This window comes from Antennarius striatus, chromosome 5 (genome assembly GCF_040054535.1).
Source record: "Antennarius striatus isolate MH-2024 chromosome 5, ASM4005453v1, whole genome shotgun sequence".
Lineage (NCBI taxonomy): Eukaryota > Metazoa > Chordata > Actinopteri > Lophiiformes > Antennariidae > Antennarius > Antennarius striatus.
Window position 1 is genome coordinate 15,367,390 of NC_090780.1, and position 21,973 is coordinate 15,389,362.

The 21,973-nt window shown below is 39.1% G+C and overlaps 1 protein-coding gene across 2 annotated transcripts; it reads left to right on the forward strand.

Annotated features, from left to right (window-relative positions):
- Positions 1-227: 227 nt before the first annotated feature.
- On the forward strand, positions 228-21,859 carry mapk14b (mitogen-activated protein kinase 14b). Of its 2 annotated transcripts, none has more exons than XM_068315634.1 (12): positions 228-667; positions 7,784-7,913; positions 14,426-14,484; positions 15,611-15,722; positions 16,078-16,107; positions 16,318-16,365; positions 16,462-16,576; positions 16,898-16,969; positions 18,745-18,824; positions 19,325-19,403; positions 19,564-19,737; positions 19,834-21,859. In XM_068315634.1, the coding sequence occupies exons 1-12, from the start codon at positions 549-551 to the stop codon at positions 19,899-19,901; spliced, it is 1,086 nt and encodes a 361-aa protein (XP_068171735.1). In that variant the 5' UTR covers positions 228-548; the 3' UTR covers positions 19,902-21,859. The 2 variants fall into 2 exon arrangements, with proteins under 2 accessions (XP_068171735.1, XP_068171733.1); XM_068315632.1 differs by lacking the exon at positions 18,745-18,824 and adding an exon at positions 18,222-18,301 and having other exon boundaries at positions 229-667.
- The last annotated feature ends 114 nt before the right edge of the window (positions 21,860-21,973 follow it).

The following is a 21,973-nucleotide window of genomic DNA, read 5'->3' on the forward strand; positions in this document are numbered from 1 at the left end:
GTGATTGCCAGCTGCTATCGCTCGCACAGACATACAGCGTATTTGAACAGGCTCATCCGGTTCAAGTGATTCCACACAGGCAGCTTTCCACTGACGCTCACAGAAGGGACGGGATATCCCCTGGCTTCCGGTATATGTCCAGTTCTCGCGAGAATACCGTTATCGGGAGCGCGCGGTGATGAAAGTACGTACGCGTTCACGTCTCCGCGCGCCCCAGCGCAGCGATACTCGGCGAATTACAGCGAAACCTGCTAGCCCAGTGAGCTTCCTGAACCGAACGCGTCTTGCAGAGGAAGTTGACTCCAAGAGCCCGACGTGCACGGAGAAGAGGGGATTTTTTTTCGAACAGCTGCACAGAATTTGCAGAACAGGGAGGCTGAAGTTTTTTGTCCAACGTGACCGCCTGAATTCGGGGTTTTTTAGGGAGCAGCACCTCACTACACCGTGCCACACGGAGAGAGAGGAGAGGAGAGGAGAGAAGAGGAGGGCAGGCAGAAGTTTCCGCTGCCTTATTTTGTCACTGCGCAGCGGCTAGTAAATCCGCAGGAATGTCGCAGAAGGAGAGACCTACTTTTTACCGACAGGAGCTCAACAAAACCGTGTGGGAGGTCCCGGAGAGGTACCAGAACTTATCTCCAGTGGGCTCCGGTGCTTACGGATCTGTGTGGTAAGCAGTTGTTGCACCATTGCACTACGACCAAACGGGTTTCCACAAACCCAGAGAGGCCCTTCACCGTCAGTTGCCGATATCGTTGCATTTTCAAACTGCTTATCGATCCCGTTAAAAGTGCCTGCTCATTGATAAGTAGTTATGCCTTTGTTTACATTTTCTTTGCTTGCTTTGAATCGATGACACGTCATGCACGCTTCGGGGTAACTCGCGCATCTTCGGCGGGTGGGGATTATTTTGTTTTTGAGCACAATGATGTGGCTGCGTCCTTTACTCTTGTCTTTTAAATACCTGTTTGGTCACTAATTTCAGTCAAGTACACATGCAGCTCCCACTGTTGTTAGCTGCTCTTTAATGGTTTATCTACGTCTCTGAACAGTGCTGATTAGTGGCATGTACACACTTGCATCATGTGACAAGTGATACTTCGGGGTTAAACGTGTGTTCGGTAAACAATGAGGCTTAATCGACATCAAGGCTCACAATCTCCTTCCATCACAATAGCATTGTATTCCCGCACCGTCCAACCTGGCAATTCACACATCCGTACATTGCGTGCAATGTGCATTTTCTAGTTGGGTGCAGCCTGCAGAGTGCCAGAATGTCACGTGGTTTTCGGAAAGGAGGCCCCCTCGTGCAGGCTGAGAGCTTTCTATAGGAGCCTATCCGAACGGGATGATGACTCTAGAATGATGTCACCTTGTCTCCCGTTGTGGTTCACCCATGACTCACAGTCCCGAGGTTAGGTAATGGCCTCGGCTCTGACGCTGTTTTAGTCAGCACAAGTTCGTGGATGACATCTTACCGTCATTTTAACTTAAACTGTAGTTTATGTTGTGATCAGTGGGGCAATAAGGAGAAAATAACGTGTACTTGGTTTGTACTTAAGATCACAGTATACAATTAGCTACTTCTACTAAGTTAACATAGAAATAATATACAGTGTAGTATTACTAATGTCAGACTAATGCACTGTAATGATTGATTAATTTGCATTTATTTCAGCTTTGTGTGCCCCTTCTATAGGGGATGCATAGTGTTGGTATGGTCTAACCACATCTTTTATAAAATTGCCAGAAATATTTCAATAAAATTTCACACAGGAGACTCAAAAGTGTGCATTTCATCTCATAATTTGTTTATTATAGACCGGTAAATCAACATCAACACAAACTCAGTTTTGTCTTGGTTGTGGTTTTGGTTTTTCTACATCAGCACAAATTCAGTTTTCCTAGTAATATGTTCTACACAGAAAAACGTTTTGTGTGGGGGAGGACAAAATCATCAACATACCAAAAGTTACGAGCTCATCAGAGGAATAAGTGTAACTACATTTGAGGCACCAGTAAGAGCTCTGGTGCCTGTAATTATCATTGCTCACTGAGCTCTACATATGACAACAGGTACACGTCTGTCTGTTGCCATTGTTGTTGACATTGATGCATCCAGAAGATATGCGAATGCAGAGGCAAAAGTTTAAACAAAACAAAAAAACTAGAAATTATCGATGTAGTGATAATGAAAGTAATTTCCAGGGTTTATGAGGAGTTTCATTTGTTTTGTTTTTCTCAGTGACCTTTTTGAAAATTTGCACAAAATCAATCCGATTACAAGAAGAATGGTCTAAAGGTCATCCTGTCAGACCCTTTTTTGACTTCAAATTAAATAATTTTAAAATTAGGTTATAGCTCATTAACTATGGGAGTAAGTGTAAAATAAAATTTGGTGACATTCCATCTAACATTTTTTTGCTTTTGTGTATTCTTTTAAGATGGATTCCTTTTTCTAATTTGTTAATCATTTTAACTGGAAAACCTAATTAAAATAAATTCACATTTAGAAATTATGCACCTTTTTATTTCCTAGCTAAACCTGCCCTTGAACATAGTGAGCTAAAATGAGGTATCACTTTCTTAGCAGTCTGGTCATAGTTTTCATTGCCCTGTTCCCTGATGTTCCCTGATATCTCCTGATACACATTGCTTTATTTTTTGGGAGAAATAAGAGAATGAATCCTGTTAGCCTTGTTGTCAGTCTCGGTGTATTAAATAATTGTGTGGTTGTTTCACAGAAGTATTAGTGTCATATTTGACATTGTTACAAGTCTGAGATCATTTGCATGCATTAGATTGTGCAATGATGGAAATACCTAATTGCCGTTCCAGTTGTAACAGAACAGAGTTCAAGTGTTTTAATATTGGTGCTAGTCCTGCACAAGGAATATCTTCAGAGAGAGACTCTGCACTCTGATTCATTTTATACAGGTGAATGAAAATACCTGCCACTCGGATCAGTCTTAGGAATCATTGGTCTTCTTGTGACTTATGAGACAAATGAAAGTAGGTGGTCGTTTTTTTTTTCATTGTATCATTCAGTACTGGAGTCAGGTTGTAAGTTGCCAGACATTCCCTTTGCAGCAGTGCATAGACATGTCGTTGAGAGTTATTACAACACGCATGTGTAGGTGTATTCTTTACTAGTACTAGTACCCTCCTGACTACGGTTTATCCTTAACCAAAGGAAGACGTTCCTCTGGAAACATGACTTTCTCAAAGCCTTCAGTTTACAGTAACTTAATGTACTGTATTGTGCTGGAAAAGTGGACAAAGCAGCAGGTTATCATTCACACACTTCAGAAGGTATCTGAAAAGTATAAATAACCTCCCAGTGCCTACTCCAGCATGTCATTGCTGTTGGTAAGCTGGACACATGCTCTCCGTTGCTCAGCAAAGCCTTTGTTGTTGCTGCCATGGCGTTCCTGTGGCTTACAGCTTGCAGTCTTTCTAATTTTTAAGTGTGTAAATAGTGCACTATATGGGTCTGACATCTGAACGATTCCTAAAAACTACACAACCATTTGCCCCTTATTTCCAACCTTTGTTCTATTTTTTAAATTTCAGAATTGGAGGGACTCCAGGCTTTGTGTGGAAAGAAAGCATTACTAGTGAATGCTGCTGGCTGGGATTACAGTATGGACTGTGTTCTGAGTGCTTTTTTGTTATTCAGTCTTTGAGCGTCATCTGAGCAAAAACAAGGATGAAACCCCTCCGAGCCCACAGGGCATGTGTGCATATTAAATTAAGGGCTCATTTTTAGCCTCTAGCAGGAAACGATTTATAGCTTAAAAAGTAGCATCTAAATATTTAAGGCTTTGAAGATGTCACATGACATGAAGGTACATTATAAGTACATTATGAAGCATTACAAGGAATGTTTCAAGGATATTTTCTATAAGTATAGGAACCACATTGTTAAAAATAATGCAACAATGACTGTATGACATTGTTCCATCATTCTGAAAAACACTGGAATGCATGTGTTGTCCTTTGTGGTTTGTTATTTTACATGGAAAGGGGTTTCCTGAGAAAAGTTCCTTTTTTAATACATCATCATAGAAATATCTGTATACTTAAAAAAGTCTCATTCTTCAACATTCTTGTTTGCAGAGTTCATCAGTTTCTCAGCTCACAGAGCTTTCACAAGACACCAAGCCTTCTTGTTCCACAGCGACCTTTAATTCTTCAACTGCAGAATGGAATAGCGTGCAACACAATACAATAGCAGCATTGGGCAGCTGACAGATCGAGTAAGAATTATACGATGTGGCTAAAGTGGTTAGAGTGTGCAGTATATTTGAAAGTCCTGGCTGACGCAGATGGGTTTAACCTCAGCATAATGTGCACTAACTTGTCAGCTGTCCAAATAAACAAGAGACCTCAGTTAAAACCCTCCATTTTCACGACTTTATAACCTTATGCATGCAGTCATATGAGAAGCATTCATGTTACCTGTGGTGTGTGAAGACTGAAACCATCGCTTTGGGCGATAAGTTCTGAATCAGCATTGCTGATGTCTGAACATTGAGTTAACTCTTTTTATTATTTAGTAATTTTGTGTGCTTGAATTCCTAAATGCTACACATGGACTATTGAATTATAGAGATACTTCAGGTACCATTTGTCAGTCCAATTTACAGCCAACCATTGTTAAAAATGCACGTAACAAGTAACAAATTTGCATTACGTATGACTGTTGGATCTGATCTACTCTCTGATCTTCATAGACCAGTTAGGTCAGAACTTGGAGCCATGGACAACTAAACAGTCTCTTAATTCATACATCATGGACCACATATACCTTAGAACCAGTTTCTCTGGGAGGTGAAGATTTTCATCATTTCCATAAGTAGCTCTCTTACGGGAACAGATGGGGAAAACGACTGTGTTTATAAAAGCTGTGAAGATTTAATTAATGTCAGATTGTGCAAATGAGATGAGGTTATTGCTACCGCCATGTAAACATATCATCCAATTTATGTTAGAGACATTGAGGTCATAATACCAGTAATGTCGTTCTTTGAACAGAGCCGGATCAGGAAATCACATTTGTCAAATGCACTGAGAAAAATATGGCCAGCTCTGAAACCACATTTTGATTTGGGCTACAAAACGGCGTGAAAACAAACAAGATTGTAGTCCTGCTGAATATCTGACACATGCTCAACAATAACCTGTTCCACCTCTGAGGTATTGCAACTGCTTGCTATGATTGTGTACAACACAAAAATGTAAAAATTTGAGAATGTGACCATTCTGTTTGAATGGGATTGTGCCAGCAGTGAACTTTATTGCATGTTAAATCTATTATTTCCTCAGCAGACATTCAACCCTCATGTTGTCAGAACTTGTGTACGCACCATTAGTTACATAAAAAACAAGTATGAAGGACTGTAGCCCCTCCTGATAATGATAATTTGATAATATCTCTGATTCATTAACATCAGAATATACATCCTGACTTTACTCATCCATAAATAAATGTCAGATGTTATAATTCAAATTTCAAAGTCACTCATCATCAGGTTGAATTATGTGCCGTAAAAGCCAGATGGAGCAGTGCCTTAGTAGGAATCTGACCTGTGTCGGGGTTTTTTTTTAAATCTCTCACTAATATTTAAAAGTACACAATATTTTCAATGTCAGTCTCCAGCTCCTGTTGAATACATGATTCCAGCATTTTGCTGACAGGTTTAATTGTGAAATCTCAGAGGTTAAAAGTCAGTATTTCTTCAGGTTTCTGAGCTTCTAGATTGTCATCATTTCTACAGATGTGAAATATTGTTTTATAAATGGGAGATGTGCTGCACATTAATGTGTCGGCACACCCAAGTTAACTCAGAATGAAGTTATGCGGCATGTAAGTCTGCGTTCCAAGATTTTATAGTCCCAGAAATGTTTGTTGGAATAATGGCCCATATGTCAGGCTGGGATAAGGAACTTTATGCAGATTGTAAAGGCAAAGGAACCTGTCATTAATTCACTGGTTCTTTTGTACAAGAAATGGTTTCGGACTCTGGAATAGAATACTTTTTTATTCTTCAAAAATGTCTAACTGATCAAAAATATTTTTTTCACTTGTACCTTTAATCTATTGTTTTGTCTTTTCTCAAAGTAGGATGAATAATATTGATGGGGCAGAGGAAGGTCGCGACACTCACTGTAGACGTCGAGGGTTTTAGACTACACTTGTATGCTAGTCTGTTAGCCAGCATTCTGTCACTTGTTCTCAGTGATCCCAGTCTCATGATGCTGCTCTTTTAATACCCCCTGTTTTATTGCCATTTCTTATTGCAGCATTTATTACGGACTACTCGTACGGCAAATGCTTCAACCTGCCGTGTTTGTCCTGGAGATTAGTGTTGGTTTGAAGCGTTGCATGTGTGTGTTGCTTTGTTGTGTCATCTGGCTGTGGTATATGCTGTTTACTGAGTATGCATGACACACATGGAAGTTATTCTGCAAGCGTGCAACAGAGAGTGCACTGGGTGTGGGAGATTATCTGATTTACTGGAAAACACATAGTGTTCTTATTATAGATGCATGACAGTCAGGCCAGATTTTGTGCTCTTTCACACAGTTTTAATTGCAGTACTTCTGGAGTTTGATCAATCAACACAGGTATACAGAATTCCCAGCAATTTTTTGTGCGTGTGCAGAGTTTGAACAACCCTTCACTACATCAAGTTTATTATGAACTTGATGTAGTTTGTAAAAAAGAGTTTTTATATTTTTCAATACCAGCTCTTGATTCTAAAACCTTTTTGATCATTTTTGTTGATTCTTTAACTTCATAATCGTGTGACATTTATCAACGTTTTTTTTTAATGTTTCAAGCCCCTCTGTTGCCCCGTCCTGTCTGTTTGTCAGTGTCTGTCTTTGATTTTTACTGTGTGTATGGATATAATCAATCATGTAAAAAGACAGAAGCGTGTTTACAACTGTCTCCGTTGACAGCAACAATAAATGTTGCTCAAGCTGAAGGAATGCAACTTAAACTAGTATTGAGAATAGTTGGAAAGGTGTCTTGATTTGTTTAATTATTAAAATCTACATCCACGCTTCATTTTGTCTGTCATTCTGGGCCGACAGCAACAGCGATGAATGAAAGGATGAATGATGACTAAAGCAAACACACATGCAAACAGACCAACAGATTTGTGGGGGAGGTTCTCATTTTCTTTCAACCTAACTTGTGATAGTTCTTGTAAATATTCTAATTATGTTTTGGTCCTGGATGCAGGCGTGTTTCCTCCAGCAGTTCATTCAGTGGGACTGAGTTAAGAGTGATATCTGATCTATTAGAGCTATAACAACAGTCTCAATTGGTCCTGTTTATGTGCTGTTTGTTATATTACGCAACCAACTTCCTCGAACACATGAACAACATTCATGTAAAACACTGTCTACGCACAGCTTTTTCTACATGCATTCACTTACTAGTATGTTGTTCTACTTGCTTTTTTCTTTTTAAACAGTTGAATTTTCACGTTCGTGTTGTTTTACACAAAGTAGGTAATGAGCAACGCGTTCTATCATGTCACCCTCCTGTAGCTTGAGGCTGCAAAGTAGAAGAAGCAGAACCAAGAAGTGTGTGTTATGCAATTATTTGCTTTGTTTACTGTCTTTGTCCGCCTACGCAGCTGAGTGAAACAACTCATTTTATTAAAACAAAGGAGATGTTTTAGGTTTTGAAATGACACCTATTGATGTCATGTATGTAATGCGTTTTGAATGAGCACTGCGTAACATGTTGCTTGTCTTATGTGTCTTGCAGCTCATCTTATGACGTGAAGACAGGCCTGAAGGTAGCAGTGAAGAAGTTGTCCAGACCCTTCCAGTCCTTTATCCACGCTAAAAGAACCTACAGAGAGCTGCGGCTGCTCAAACACATGAAACATGAGAATGTGAGTCACTTGCTACCTTCCCACCAACTCTCACCTCCGAGCCAAGGGCCTGACTCTCGTGCATGTGCCTGCATTGTTCTGTAGCTTAGTTCCTAAACAGGGGATCACTTATATATTGCACAGAGAGTGCTAACTTGCAGAAGCAAGAACTGCTCACTGCTACTCACATTTTGAATTCTGTCTGTATCCTTGGAGCTTACTTTGATCTGCCCTCACCAATGCAGCTATTTTATATGAAGAGCCACGTGACAGGACTTGATAGGAAGCTAAAACTAGAAACGTCAATCCATAAACACCTGCAATGGTAGAGCTCAGGCTCTGTGACTGCTCAAGATGTTGTGTAGTTTGAGTTATTAGAAAAGTCCCAGTGTCCGTTCATATTTATTTATTTACAATCTCTTAGATCATCATTTAATGTTTCAAATGAATATGGACAGTGGTTCTCAGACATCCACTCTATAGAGCAGAGTCACTATCAAAGCTTTGCTCATGCAAATGTATGTAATAGGAGGAAGAAGCAGAAAGTGCCTCAACATACAAGCACCCTGCAGGCTGCAGGCAAAGATTCTCTTTAACAGTGATAACTCATTAGGAGCTTCACCACTGGGATGAAATGGCATCCAGTTCCTGTCTCCTAAGTGGGTGTGGTTGCCTCTCCCACACATTATGGGTATTACCGAGGGCTATTTCTTCTTCAGGGAAAACAACACTTGAGACAATCAAATATTGGAGGTCTGAGAGTGTTGCTGAGACAAAGATAGATCCGCAGGCCTTTCTGAGAACTGTCTTCAACATACCAGTTTATCTCATGTTTCATGGGCTTCACAAAGAAAAGAAGAAAAGGGGTGAAATAATTGGTCATAATCTGTGCTCGTGTTCACTTCTTTCAATGGAATTAATTGTCCCATGATGGTCTCCCAAAGGGGAGATGCTTGTGATGTTCTGTTAGTAGAGGTTTTCCCTGGAAGGCATCAGAGCACATTGTGCTGCAGCAGGTGGTGAGCATTCAGCCACCAAACAGGTTTGAAATGTTCTTGTCATCACCTTGTGGGGCTTTTTTTTTTCTTTGACACTACCCTTCCTCCTTTTATGTCTTCATTCTGTTGCTGCCGCAGCTTTGAGCTGTTTTCATTTCAAACCTTTGTTTTTCCCCTGTCCAGATCATTTTGCTTCTAGATGTCTTGTTCAGCATTTGACAGATTCAGATCATTCTGAAGCAGAGCATGTACTAGACAAGTTTTGAATTCTTAAGCAATCACACAGTCAGGCTTCATTACACACAAGAGAATCCCTATGGGTTATCTTCTCTTGAATTTCAGACATGCAAATATTATGAGATTACAAAATGATGAGATACAGTGCGCCCTCGCTACTCTCAGTTAATACGTTTCAGGAACTACACGCGAATAACGAATTCCGCAATATAGCGATGAACTATTATTTACGGTAATTCAAACATTTATGAATCCTCCCCATACTCATATTAAACCACCTACTATCTCTATTAGCTTTTCCTACACTCTTATCGACTTTTTAAAGCACTTTTGTGTCTCACGGACGTCTGAGACTCACAGAACCTAGCACACTTCCGGCTGCCGTCAGCCAATAGAATGAGCGTACGTTATCACGTGACTGCCTACAAAAACTCTGTGATGTGGTGAAGTCGCGAGTGTTAATGTGCAAATGCGCGAGAGCGCACTGAATCACACATTGGATTTCCATAAGATTGTTGAGCCAGAGAGCCATGAATGGTCCACCTCACTCGTGAGGCAGCTACGTACATCAGCAAAATGACTCACAAAGTAGCCGTTGGAGACGACTTGCTTACAGTGAGACAACAAGAAAATTGTTGATCAGACAAGGTTGACGTGGGCTGTCTATAAGTCACTTGGAAGGCAAGTTAAGATTTTAAGCATCAACACTGTTATGGTAACCTGGAAGAGCAAATCGTAACCCAGTACAACAACAGCTTACTAAAAACAAATTGCAAATTAATTTAACATGGGAGAAAACAACAAATTCTAAAAAAGAGGACATGTAGACTGAATCTGGACACCTCACTCTATCATCGCGGCTGAAACATTGGAACAGACCAAAGGTCTGATAAAAAGAACCCCACAAGGATAAAGGCTAATAAAGTAATCCCTTGTTACTCACTGGTAATGCATTCCAGGACCACCTGCGAAAAAGGAAAATCTGTGATGTAGCGACCAAATATTTATTTTATTATTTATGTATAATTTACATAATGTATGTATATATATATATATACATATATATATTATGTATATTTATGTAAGATTTATGAACCCTCCACATGATAGTAAACCACCTTATATCTGTATTACCTTTTCCCATACTCTTACAGACTCATTAAAACACCTGTAAACTTGCGTTCTGTGAGTCTCGGAGCGCAGTGCACTCACAGATGCTGTCAGCCAAGAGCATGCACGTATGGTCTCACGTGACAACAGATCTTGTTCCTTGCCTCTTGCTCTCTTCCTTGTCCTCGGTGAGATGCAACTTAAATCTCATTGTGAACAATATGATATATATATATATATATATATATATATATATATATAATTTTAAAAATCTGGGATGTAGTGAAGCCGCTCATCTTGAAGCGCGAATAAGTGAGGGAATACTGATTAATAGGATCACTCAGAAAGTTACACATGAATTTTAAAAATTTTGCATGAAAGCCCTATTTATGCGACAAACTGTGTTTTTCTTCTTCTTCTTTTCCTTTCGGCTTTTCCCTTCAGGGGTCGCCACAGCGAATCAGTTGCCTCCGTCTAACCCTGTTAGACGGAGGCAACTTTATACCCGAAACCTCTAACATGTGCTGTTCCTCTGATGTACTCATTCCTGATCCTATCCATCCTGGTCACTCCTAAAGAGAACCCCAGCATCTTCATCTCTGCTACCTCCAGCTCTGTCTCCTGTCTTTTCCTCAGTGACACTGTCTCTAGACCAAACAACATCGCTGGTCTCACCATAGTTTTGTACACCTCCACAGTTTTGTACACTGAAGTTTTTCTTCTATGTTTTGTAATAGGTCTGCACTGACTTGACAACATTTGCAAACTATCCTTGAGTGGTGTCTTTGGTGGTGTAACCTTCAGAATAAGTTGACAATAGTGGGTCGTCAAATATACACTGGGGGAGTAGGCGGTGTCAGTGTGTGTTTTCTCTGGGTTCTCCAGTTTCCCCCATCATCAAGAAAAACATGCGTCTAAGGAACAGTCGGTTATGGTGGCCCATAGTAGCAAACGCGCCCAAGATGCAGCGGCTCAGGACAATCTCTCCATCTGACCTTGTAATTTCGTTGTACAATTGTATAATGACAGTAAAAGCTTCTTTCTTTCTTTAAACTTACATGAGTCGGCAGAACAAACCAAACACTCTGACATTGTCATGTTGTTGTTTTGTCCGCAATGTTCTGTCCAGGTACACAAATCAGGTTTGAAACCCAACAGCTATGTATCATGGTCTTTTTTTTTTTTCAGAAGAGTTATTTTTTGCCTGTTTATGAGATGGCTACTATGACCTTTTGAAAAGATTACACTCAAATCTGTTTTCAGACTTCACTGTTGTGTTGCCTTTAGGTGCAATCATGGGAAACTTAGCTGTTAATGCTTGTCTCACTCAAAATTCTCCCCTCCTCACCCGTTTTGGGTAACCAGAGACTACTGTTTATCACAAGACCCCTCTGTGGAAACAAACATTTTATTGATGCAAAACGCATTTCATTCAAACTCAAGCCTGATCTGATATTGATGATCATGGGGCTCTCTCAGCCCTGTTTCAACCTTCCTGACTCGTTGCTCTGCTGGAGGTGTTTAAGAAGTCAGTTTAATAGTCAAGAGGTCAAACACTGAAGGCCTTTCTCAAAAATGTTCCAACAATTCATAAATATTTACGTGATATTTCCATTTAAAAAAAACCAACTGGAACTGAAACTGTGTCTGCAGTGAGTGAAAGTGGCATTATGAAAAGGTATAAAATTGTATATGCATCACTAAATGTTTGCATAACGTTAGTAGGTGTGAAGGATTCTCTGGCTCTATCAGGACATTGTCTGTATCTTTGCAAGATATTAATGTGTAAAAAAAAAATCTTAACATATGTGCAACAAGAATGAAATAAAATGTCTTCATCTGTATATGCTGGTCCTGAGAGCATATTTTAGAGCACATATGTTAAAGTCAAGGCCCGCGGGCCGGATCTGGCCCGTGACGAATTATTTATGGCCTGCCGGATGATTTTTAATTAATATTAGAACCGGCCTGTAGGCCACATCGGCCCGCTGGTGTTTTGCACGCACCAAAACAATAACGGTAGCGGATGTCACTGCAGCGCAGTAAGCGGGCTTTGGGTTCCATTATTTATAAACAGGGCGGCACAGTGGCGCAATGGGTAGCACTGTCGCTGTACAGCAAGGCGGCTCCGGATTTGCGTCCCACTCCGCGCGGAATTTGCATGTTCTCCCTGTGTCTGCGTGGGTTCTTTCCGGGTTGTCAGGCTTCCTCCCGCCTCCAAAAACATGCGCCTCAGGTTAGTTGACCAGTCCCAAATTGACCATAGGAATTAGTGTGTGTGCATGCTTGGTTGTATGAGTCTCTGTGTGGCTCCGCGGTGCACTGGCCAGGAGTTTCCCCCGCCTCAGCTGAACAAAAGGAGATTACATAGGAGCCGTCTGACTGATAAACACCTTCACTACATCTTGAGGATTTCCTCAGGTCAGAACCTGACCCCGAGCATTGGTGAACTTGTACAAAAGATGAGACTCCATCAAATATCAGGGTCAGCCTCAGACAAGTGAGCATCACAGTGCAGTAATGTGTATTCAGTTTTAAATTCAGTTAAATTTTTACATTTGCTTCTACAAGACGTGATGCCTCCTTGGAGGAAGTATTGTTTTGTCTCTGTGCCATAAATTTTTGTATTTTATTTTATTTATATTTATTTCAGTTGAATGGACTCAGGGAAAATTGCAGATAAGAACCATGAGAAAGGATACAACTCATTTGATTTTTTTTATTTTACTATTTGAAAGCAGTGATTGGTAGGATCGTAGAGAAGCACAATGATTTTCAAAAATTTTTACATTTTTTTGCACAATAATGCATTATTATTGTGCATGCACAATAGTATTTTATTGTTCAGGCAATAATGCATGCACAATAATGTATTTTCAGTTTTTAATGCATTCAATTTCATTTATGCATTTATCTTGATATTAAGGAACATATTTTGTTTTTGAAGGACATTTACTTTTTTGCTGTTTGCCTGTTGAAAATGTTTCCCCTTGAAGTTACTGACAGAGCTATAACAAAGTACAGTATTGCTTTATTTAATCATTAAATAATAAACACTGTGTTAGCTCTTGTTCAATAGGCTATGTTAATTTCAATATGTTTTAATAAACATTGAACCAGTCTGACCCTTGGCTTATAACAAATTTGTTTTTTTGGCCCTCCGTGAATTTGATTCTGACACCCCTGTTTTAGAGGATTTGTTGACATGTTTGATCACTAGTGATCATGTTCCCAGTTCTGTTTCATTGCAACAGGAAATGTTGCATAAAGCTGTTTTCGTGTGTGTTCTTCAGTCATCTGAATGTTTAACACAGACCCCTGCTTTACACTGAGAGGGATTCTGTGTTTTGCTCATGCTGTTGCCAGGAGACTCCCTGAGTTTTGATTTTTGGAATGCATGAGTGGACCAATCAGCTGTATATCGTGGCCGAGGCCCACCAATCAGCTTTGAGCTTGTGCCCTGTGTGGGTGGGTTTTTATTTGTAATACCTATCCAGCTCAGTGTCTATGCTCAGGGGGTGCTGGCTGGGCTACTACAATGTGCGTGCAGTTACATGTAAATACCCAGACATTCACATACATTGAAATTCTGAAAGAATTGTGATTTTGTTCACATAAAGAATAATACATATATCATGTAGACTATCTTACCTGATCTAACAGCCATTGAAATGTTAATCAATAATAAATGAAAATTCTTTTTAATGTACTTCTTCATTATGTTTACATGTAGTCTCAAAATCAAAACAATCAGTGCCTATCTTGATCATGATTGGCAATCGGCTCTTCAGTCTCCTGGGTCTTCCTCTAAAATCATATCCTTGACATTTGCCATTAGTCATGTTTAGGTCATTAAATCACTCAATATTGAAAATGGAGGTCAAGGACAACCTTCTGAACATCTGTTTCGTTATTGTTTTTATGCTCTGTTTGTTTGGAACAAAAAATGAGATAAAAAATAAACTTCTGAACATCACTGTATATAAATGTGAGACATTTATGTACTTCTTTTTATAAATTGAAGAACTTTTGAACAATGTTACATAATCATCACTGTTCTGGTGGTATCAAGAACATGTTTCATTTCATGGAATTTCATTACATGGCTTGTTGATGATTTCTTATCTGATACACAACTATTTCATAAATCATTTCTGTTAATATTTTTAATTTGTCTCTTTGTTTTAGGTCATTGGTCTGCTAGATGTTTTCACACCAGGGACAAGTTTAGAGGAGTTTAATGACGTGTAAGTTATCTCACTTCTTTCCTCTGTCTTGGATTCTTCAGGGATATATTACCATGTCTTTCTCTCCTGTCTTAATCTCTCCCAGTTTATTTTTCCCTCAGTCATCTCCTCACACAATCAAATCCGTCACGAGTAGATAATTGTAAGAGTAAAGCTTAACAGAGTAACCTTTCAATCTCTGTAGCTCATTCCTTCACAGGAGTCAGGTTTACCTTAATGTAGGTTGGACATGTGCACTGTATGCATCACAGCTAGTTTCCAAGGTAACTGCCATTGGGCTGCTGTCTATGTGCACAGGATACTCAATCAGTGTCCTTGAATTGGTGACACGGTGTGATGTCATCTTGTGGCACATTTGTGACAATGTGAGAAGAAGATAAATGTGCATACACCCCCAGACATCCTGCAATCAAAATGTGACATTATTCTATCATGTGACCAGTAATAAAGGCAAAAAATAGCAAAGGCTTCTGCAGCTGACAGACTGATGCATATCTTCACAGGCAAACCTGCAACTGGTTCTGTGTTCTGTGGGGTCAGAACAAACAGATATCCCAATGCCCTGACTTGACATACGTTTTTTTCATAAGTGACCTTGTTCAGCCTATATATCAGCTGTGTAAACAGTTCACTATCAAGAAACAGTGATTAAGCAATCAGAATTTTCCATTCTCCACTCTTTGTATGACTTTTTTTTCCATTCTCCATTTCTAAAAGTTTTTACATTATGAGTGACCCACCTTGATAACACACTTGTTATTTTTTCTTAAAAGCATTATTTCTCATTTACAACATTTACATTTTTTTCCATAATAAGGCACTCAGTGAACTTTAGCACACAAATAAGTAAGAGAAATCATAGGAAAGCCAAGGAAGGGTATTTACAGTATTTTCTGCACTATAAGGCGCACTGGACTATATGGCGCACCTTCAATGAATGGCCTATTTTAAAGCTTTTTCATATGTAAGGCGTACTGGATTATAAGGTGCACTGTCGGTTTATGAGAAAATTAAAGGCTTTTAGGTGCACCTTATAGTTCAGAGAATACTGTGAATAAAATGGCTAATGATGAGACAAGCAAATATCTTAGACCACATCTGATTGGCTGTGCTGTGTGACTTCCAGGTACCTGGTGACCCACCTAATGGGTGCAGACCTCAATAACATCGTTAAGTGTCAGAAGCTGACTGATGATCACGTCCAGTTTCTCATCTATCAGATTCTCAGAGGCTTAAAGGTCAGTGAAGCACTCAGAGTAACAGTAGTTCAGCTCAGCAGCGGAGCCTCATTTCCTGTTGCTCAGTTTGCTGTTTTATATGAATAATATGTTTTATTTAATATTATTATTTGTTATTATTGCTATATTGTAGAAATATACTGGACTCTAATGAAGAGTTAGCTCATGCCATGAAATTCACAATTTCTTTTTTTGTGCAACCTGTTGATATTATGGTATCTGCTCTTGCATTGACCATTGAATGTTTATACAAACTTACACAAAGATAATAAGTTTTATTAACACTTTCATTCGTACTGTTCAATCTGGGTTTAGTGTATGTTTAATTAGTAACTTCTTTGCTCTTCCTCCGCAGTACATCCATTCTGCAGCGATCATCCACAGGGTAAATTAGTTTATTACTTGTCCATTTAGATATTTCATTCTTATTCATTAAATCGGAAACTACTCGTTGAAAATGTCCCTTTGATCTTTATCATTATCAGGGGGCCAAAACAAAAGATCTCAAATCAGTTATTAGGTGATTGGTGTGAAGGGGAACGTAGAGCATAGTATTCTGTTTTGACTTCTCATTCTTCTCTCCATTTGCTTTCAGGATTTAAAGCCCAGTAATCTGGCTGTGAATGAAGACTGTGAACTCAAGGTGAGAAAAGTGTAAATTAATTTGGATGTTCTTGCATGTTTTATTATGTATGGTGTTTCTTCACATCTTATTCTGTTCAACCATTTTGTCTTACAGATCCTGGACTTTGGTCTGGCACGGCATACAGATGATGAAATGACAGGTTATGTTGCCACGCGATGGTACCGTGCCCCAGAGATCATGCTCAACTGGATGCACTACAACAAGACAGGTACACAGAGTACACGTGACGCCACTTCACACAATTGAAGTTGCACAGAAATAGATAAGTGTCATATGCGTATAGGATTATCCTCAGAATTTTCATTGATCTAATTATAAAACACAATTTCACATATAAATATTTTGGGATGTTAACAATTTATTACACAAGCAATGATGAGAGAAGTTATTTTCTGGTCCATTCAGTTTGAGTTCAAGGTGCAACTCGCATAAAAAGAAAACAGAACTGTTCCATTACATTAATATTGTATGTTGCACGTTTTATGAATGATTCACCACACTTCATGTTTGTCTCCATTTCATGTGGCAGTGGATATCTGGTCGGTGGGCTGCATCATGGCTGAACTACTCACTGGACGGACCCTCTTCCCTGGTACAGACCGTATCCTTCCACCGCTGTCATCACTACGCAGAAAGAAAATAGTCCTTGAAGTCAAAGTGTACTGCAGACGACTACCTATGGTTTTTACACTTTAATAACCTCTGGGTACAATTACAGCTCTCTCTCTTTCTCTTGCACAGGTTCTTGGTTTCACAAATGTATGTTAAATTAACTCAAAAACATGGACTATTGAATTTTGTGAGCTGCCATGTTTGACTACGTGTTGTTTGGGATCTGTAAATCTGTGCGCCCTTCTATGTCTCCATAAATTCTAGCCAGTACAGTCCACTTTCCTGCTTCTCAAAACTTGCTGTACTGCAGCGTTTACTGGATCTGATACAAAACCCACACAGGAAAACACTGAATAATTAAAAACACACATCTTCAAATTCAGACATTGTTAAAGACCAAAAGCATGGATTTATTTATTTTTATAAAATGTTTCCTGCCCTAACTGATCAGTTACGCCATCCATTCCTTCACTGCAAGCTCTATGTGTGAATGTGTGACATTGGTCTGTTTCAGTTCACTTGTATCTGTCAAAGGTGATCCTGTGTAGCTATGTGTGCTACAAAAAGAATGTTTTAGCAACATTCGCAACAGTTTTGTGGACGTATTTATATGTCAACAAAACACTTATTAAAGTATGTCATAATATTTAATCATGTACCTGTTTTTGTAAGTAGATCATCAGTGTCACAAAATCACTTTGAACTGACAGGTCAGTGGCTTAAAAACTTGTTTCTTGTTGTTTAATTACATGTTTAATGTTTTAATAAGCTGTTGCTGTAATATTTAGAGTATGTTTTTTCTGTGAACATCTCAGGCCAAAACTGTAACAAATGCTGAACAGATTGACGATGGAAACAAAACATTAGGTGCTTACAATTTTCCTTCTCCTCCCCTGGAAAGCGTGCCCGAAAAAAGAGTCAAATATTACATGTACTTGTCATGCTGAAAGCAAAGAGTTTCTGCTTCGTTTAATTTATACAAAAATGTAGATGTAGAACTTTCAAAACTGTTTTCTATTTTTTTTTTAATGCTTTTTATGTTTTAATTGCTATTAATTTTTTACAGTGGAATAAAAAACCAGAGGAAAATGTTGGCAGCAGGGCTGTTATTTTAATTAATTTTAATTTCTCACTTAATCACTGAAACGTTTTTTTGACTGCTTAGACTGCTGTGCCCCTCACCCGTTTCTCCTCCACCTACACCCTCCATCCCTTCTGTTTTCCTTTATGTGAGTTGGTAGATATTGATCAGTTGAAGCGTATAATGACGCTCGTCGGAACCCCAGGGCCCGACCTCTTGAAGAAAATCTCTTCGGAGTCTGTGAGTGTCAAGAAACATTGCCCCTAGTTGTGCTGTACTGCCCCCTTTTGCCTGTGTTTGTTCTGCCTGTGTTGCCCTACACAGCCTGCTTTACTACTCTATATTACTTCCACTGTTTCTAAGCTGCACCTTTGGTGCGCTTTCTTTATCCGCTCTAGGGTGTGAGTCGCCACTTTACTCCAGCATATACTGGGACTTACAGCAGTCTTCTAATGCCATCATATGAAATATTAACAGGCCTCTACTGCTGCCATGAGCTACAGAGTCCATCCCTCTGGAAACAGCTTCATAGTTCATTATAGGTTACAACCACAAGGTTGCTGTCCTCACCTCCCACAGTGTGTGCATATACCCCATTCACTATTCACCCCTCCATACTCAAACCCCTTCCATCCTGAGATGTTGACTTCAATGTTATAATGCCCCTTGACTCAGAGCTGTAGACATAAACCAGCTGCAGCAGATAATGCGCCTGACGGGGACACCCCCAGCCTCACTCATAAGCAGGATGCCCAGCCATGAGGTGAGACATGTCCTCCGCCGACCCACGTGCCCCAACCCCCAAATTTAGCTGGAATCAGGGCATTTGCAGATACACAAAGTCCTATTTACAGATACGTTTAGCCCTGTGTTGTCTTTCAAATATTTCTTTCTGTTAACATTGCACATCAGCCTTTGCTCTCACATCACTCACACCCTTGTTTCTCTCTGACGCACTGTTTGTCTTAAGCCTTCCCAGAGTGCTTTGCCAGTGTATTCTGATGAGTGTATGTGTGGTAACACATTAGTTCTGAAAATGAAAGCACAATGTTTGAGTAAAATATGAATGATATAGTCCATAACAAGGTGTTTGGAGCATGCCTCATTGAAAGGATTTAATCATTTCTGCATCAGACAAATATGGTTAATGAAAGTAAAAGGTGTCAAAGGATTTAGATCTGTAGCTCAGTGAAGTTCAGCCCATTACTACGTATTGCTTTCAGCTCTTTTCTAGCTAAACTTTGGGACATTCTGATTTCACAGGCGAGGAACTACATTAACTCACTTCCCCAAATGCCTAAGATGAACTTTGCTGATGTGTTCATTGGTGCCAACCCTCTTGGTAAGTTTACCATTGCTGTCACTACACTTGGCTCACTGACTCTCCCCCAGTGGTATCTTAAAGTCAGACTCAATCACTTATCGTTATTCATAGGTTGTGCACAATGTTTTAGATCAACTGGTCTTTCTATTTTTTTTGTATTTATTTTTTGCTTTTCAAGCGGTGGACTTGCTGGAGAAGATGCTGGTGCTGGACACAGACAAGCGGATCACGGCGTCTGCGGCTTTGGCCCACCCGTATTTTGCCCAGTACCACGATCCAGAAGATGAGCCAGAAGCAGATCCTTACGACCAGAGCTTTGAAAGCCGTGAGCTGGAAATTGAGGAATGGAAAAGTAAGTTGGCACATTGTGGATAACTGAGTGGCAATCTTTCAATTCTCAACTCAGAACACAAGTCATAAATAACCTCACATATGTGATGTCTCTCAGGGTTAACCTACGAGGAGGTACTCAGCTTTATTCCACCGTCGTTAGATGGAGACGAGATGGAATCATGAGGGGGAGGTGACGCGTTTTCAATTCCTTTGTTTTCCAAGGAACACTTTGTATGGACGATCCGTCTCGTGTCTTTCCACCACTTTCCTAGCACACTTGCACAGCCATGACATTCAAGTGCCTGCCAGCATTCATCTCCAGAGGACATTAGGGATGAAATTTGACAACCTGTTCCTTCTGTCCCTGACTTTTGCTCTTTTTATTACTCTGCATCCCAGCACACTGAAGCAGACTTTAGCCAGCTCTCCGAATTCTTAGTGAATTTTTACACGACACATTCGTTGTACTTTGAATCAGAAAACTGTCAGTATCTTTAAACCAAATTGGAGAATTGGAACTGTTAATGTGCATTTTATGAAACTGAAGAATCAGAAAATATGATGTGTATAAGTTAATCTTCCAGACATAAAAAATTAATTTTATTTCTTTTGATGCCTAGAAGTGTGTAAATACAACAAACAGTATTTATATATAAGTACTTAAACAATTAGTTTGATGATCAGAATTACTGAGATCACACCTCAGCTGACAACCTTTGTATACATTTTACCAGATACAAAAATGGCATATGAAAAAATACAGTATATGATGGAATATAATGTAAAGATAGAAATCTGTAAAATATTTACAATACATTGCAAAATTAAGGCTTCGTATTTCTAATGGTTTGACTGTGAAGGCTTATTTTTCACCAAAATATAAGTATGGGAGCAGTAATGTATCCGTTTCACTTTTGTAATTCTTCACTACACTCCTTTCCTCCTAATCAAATTGTATTTTATGCTCTTCTGTTGTTCCAGAAGAATAATTTGTTCAAGACCCAAAAGGACATACACATGGTAATTACTTTATTGAAATGTGATGTTTGTATGAACATCGACTGGCTGTATTTTAATTATATTGCATCTCAAAAACCATACTATTAATGTTTATTGAATGTTGGGGAGACGGTTTGCCCCGTATTTATAATTTTTTTGTCATGTTATTTGTATATCAATGTAAGAGAGAATATTTGTCTGAATTTAAGGCTTTTATTATTTATGGAGAGCTTGCTGTGTCAGAAACCAAATGTATATCATCCATGATCTCAAATGTCAGAAGCCGTGATGACTGCAGTTACAACTTGTCTGTCAGAGCCAACAATATAAAATAGTTTGATCAACTCGGCTCATTTTAGCGGTTTCAGTTCACTTTTGCCCTTGGATTTGATTTTTCAGTTTGAAGAAATTTTTGAATTCTTATTTATCTTATTGTGTTATTGCCCCTCAATAGTATTTTGAATCAAGGCAAAACATATACTGAAAGTATTGACATGCAAAGCAAAACTCATTTTGATGGAGACAAAATGATTTTGTCTCCATCTGAACCATTATTGGATTTTGTTTATGTAAAGTGACATGCAGGTTTTATCTACAGTTGTTTTGGATAATGTCAATCAAACATCAGTGTCTTCACAATTTCATTTACAACTGCTTGTTTTCATGTAGTGCTTTTCCAATTCTATTGTTATATTTTCATGTTAAATCAATATTTGTTATGCTAGAATGATATTTGTATTTTTTAAAATAATTTAGTTGGGCAAATGTTTGTGTGAAAGTGTATATGTTTACTCACTGGATGTTTTGGGGCAATACCCCTTTTGTTATAGTTTTGAAAAAAGACCTATATAAATCACTGTCTTTACCAGATCCTAATGTCCAGTAGATAGTTTGGTTACTGGATCTGCTTTTTTTCCATATGTTTTTACTATGTTCTTTTCCACGTGTACCAAGACAGCACACCACACCATTGTGTAAATACCACCATTAAAAAAATAAAGGCTATTTTTCAAACAAGTTATGAGCTTGAAGTAGCAAAATGTTGCCACCAGGCGGCAGCACAGGACCACTAGTGGTGAGTAAAATATCAACTATTATTGGGGGGAAAGGAAATAAAGAGCTGATTTATCAAAGTTGAATTTATTCAGTTTTCTAATAGTGCAAATTCACCGATTAGGCGACGTCCACATTACGGATGTAAGGCCAGGTGCTGGCAAGTGAATAGAACGTTTAGGTCCTGAAGCATCTGAGCCTGC

What these genes read in the sequence shown, in the direction of transcription:
- mapk14b (XM_068315634.1), top strand. Translation starts at nt 549, where the DNA reads ATGTCGCAGAAGGAGAGACCTACTTTTTACCGACAGGAGCTCAACAAA. An exon ending in AGATTCTCAGAGGCTTAAAG is followed by an intron (nt 15,723 to 16,077) that starts GTCAGTGAAGCA and finishes CTTCCTCCGCAG; the next exon opens with TACATCCATTCTGCAGCGAT. An exon ending in GGAAATTGAGGAATGGAAAA is followed by an intron (nt 19,738 to 19,833) that starts GTAAGTTGGCAC and finishes GATGTCTCTCAG; the next exon opens with GGTTAACCTACGAGGAGGTA.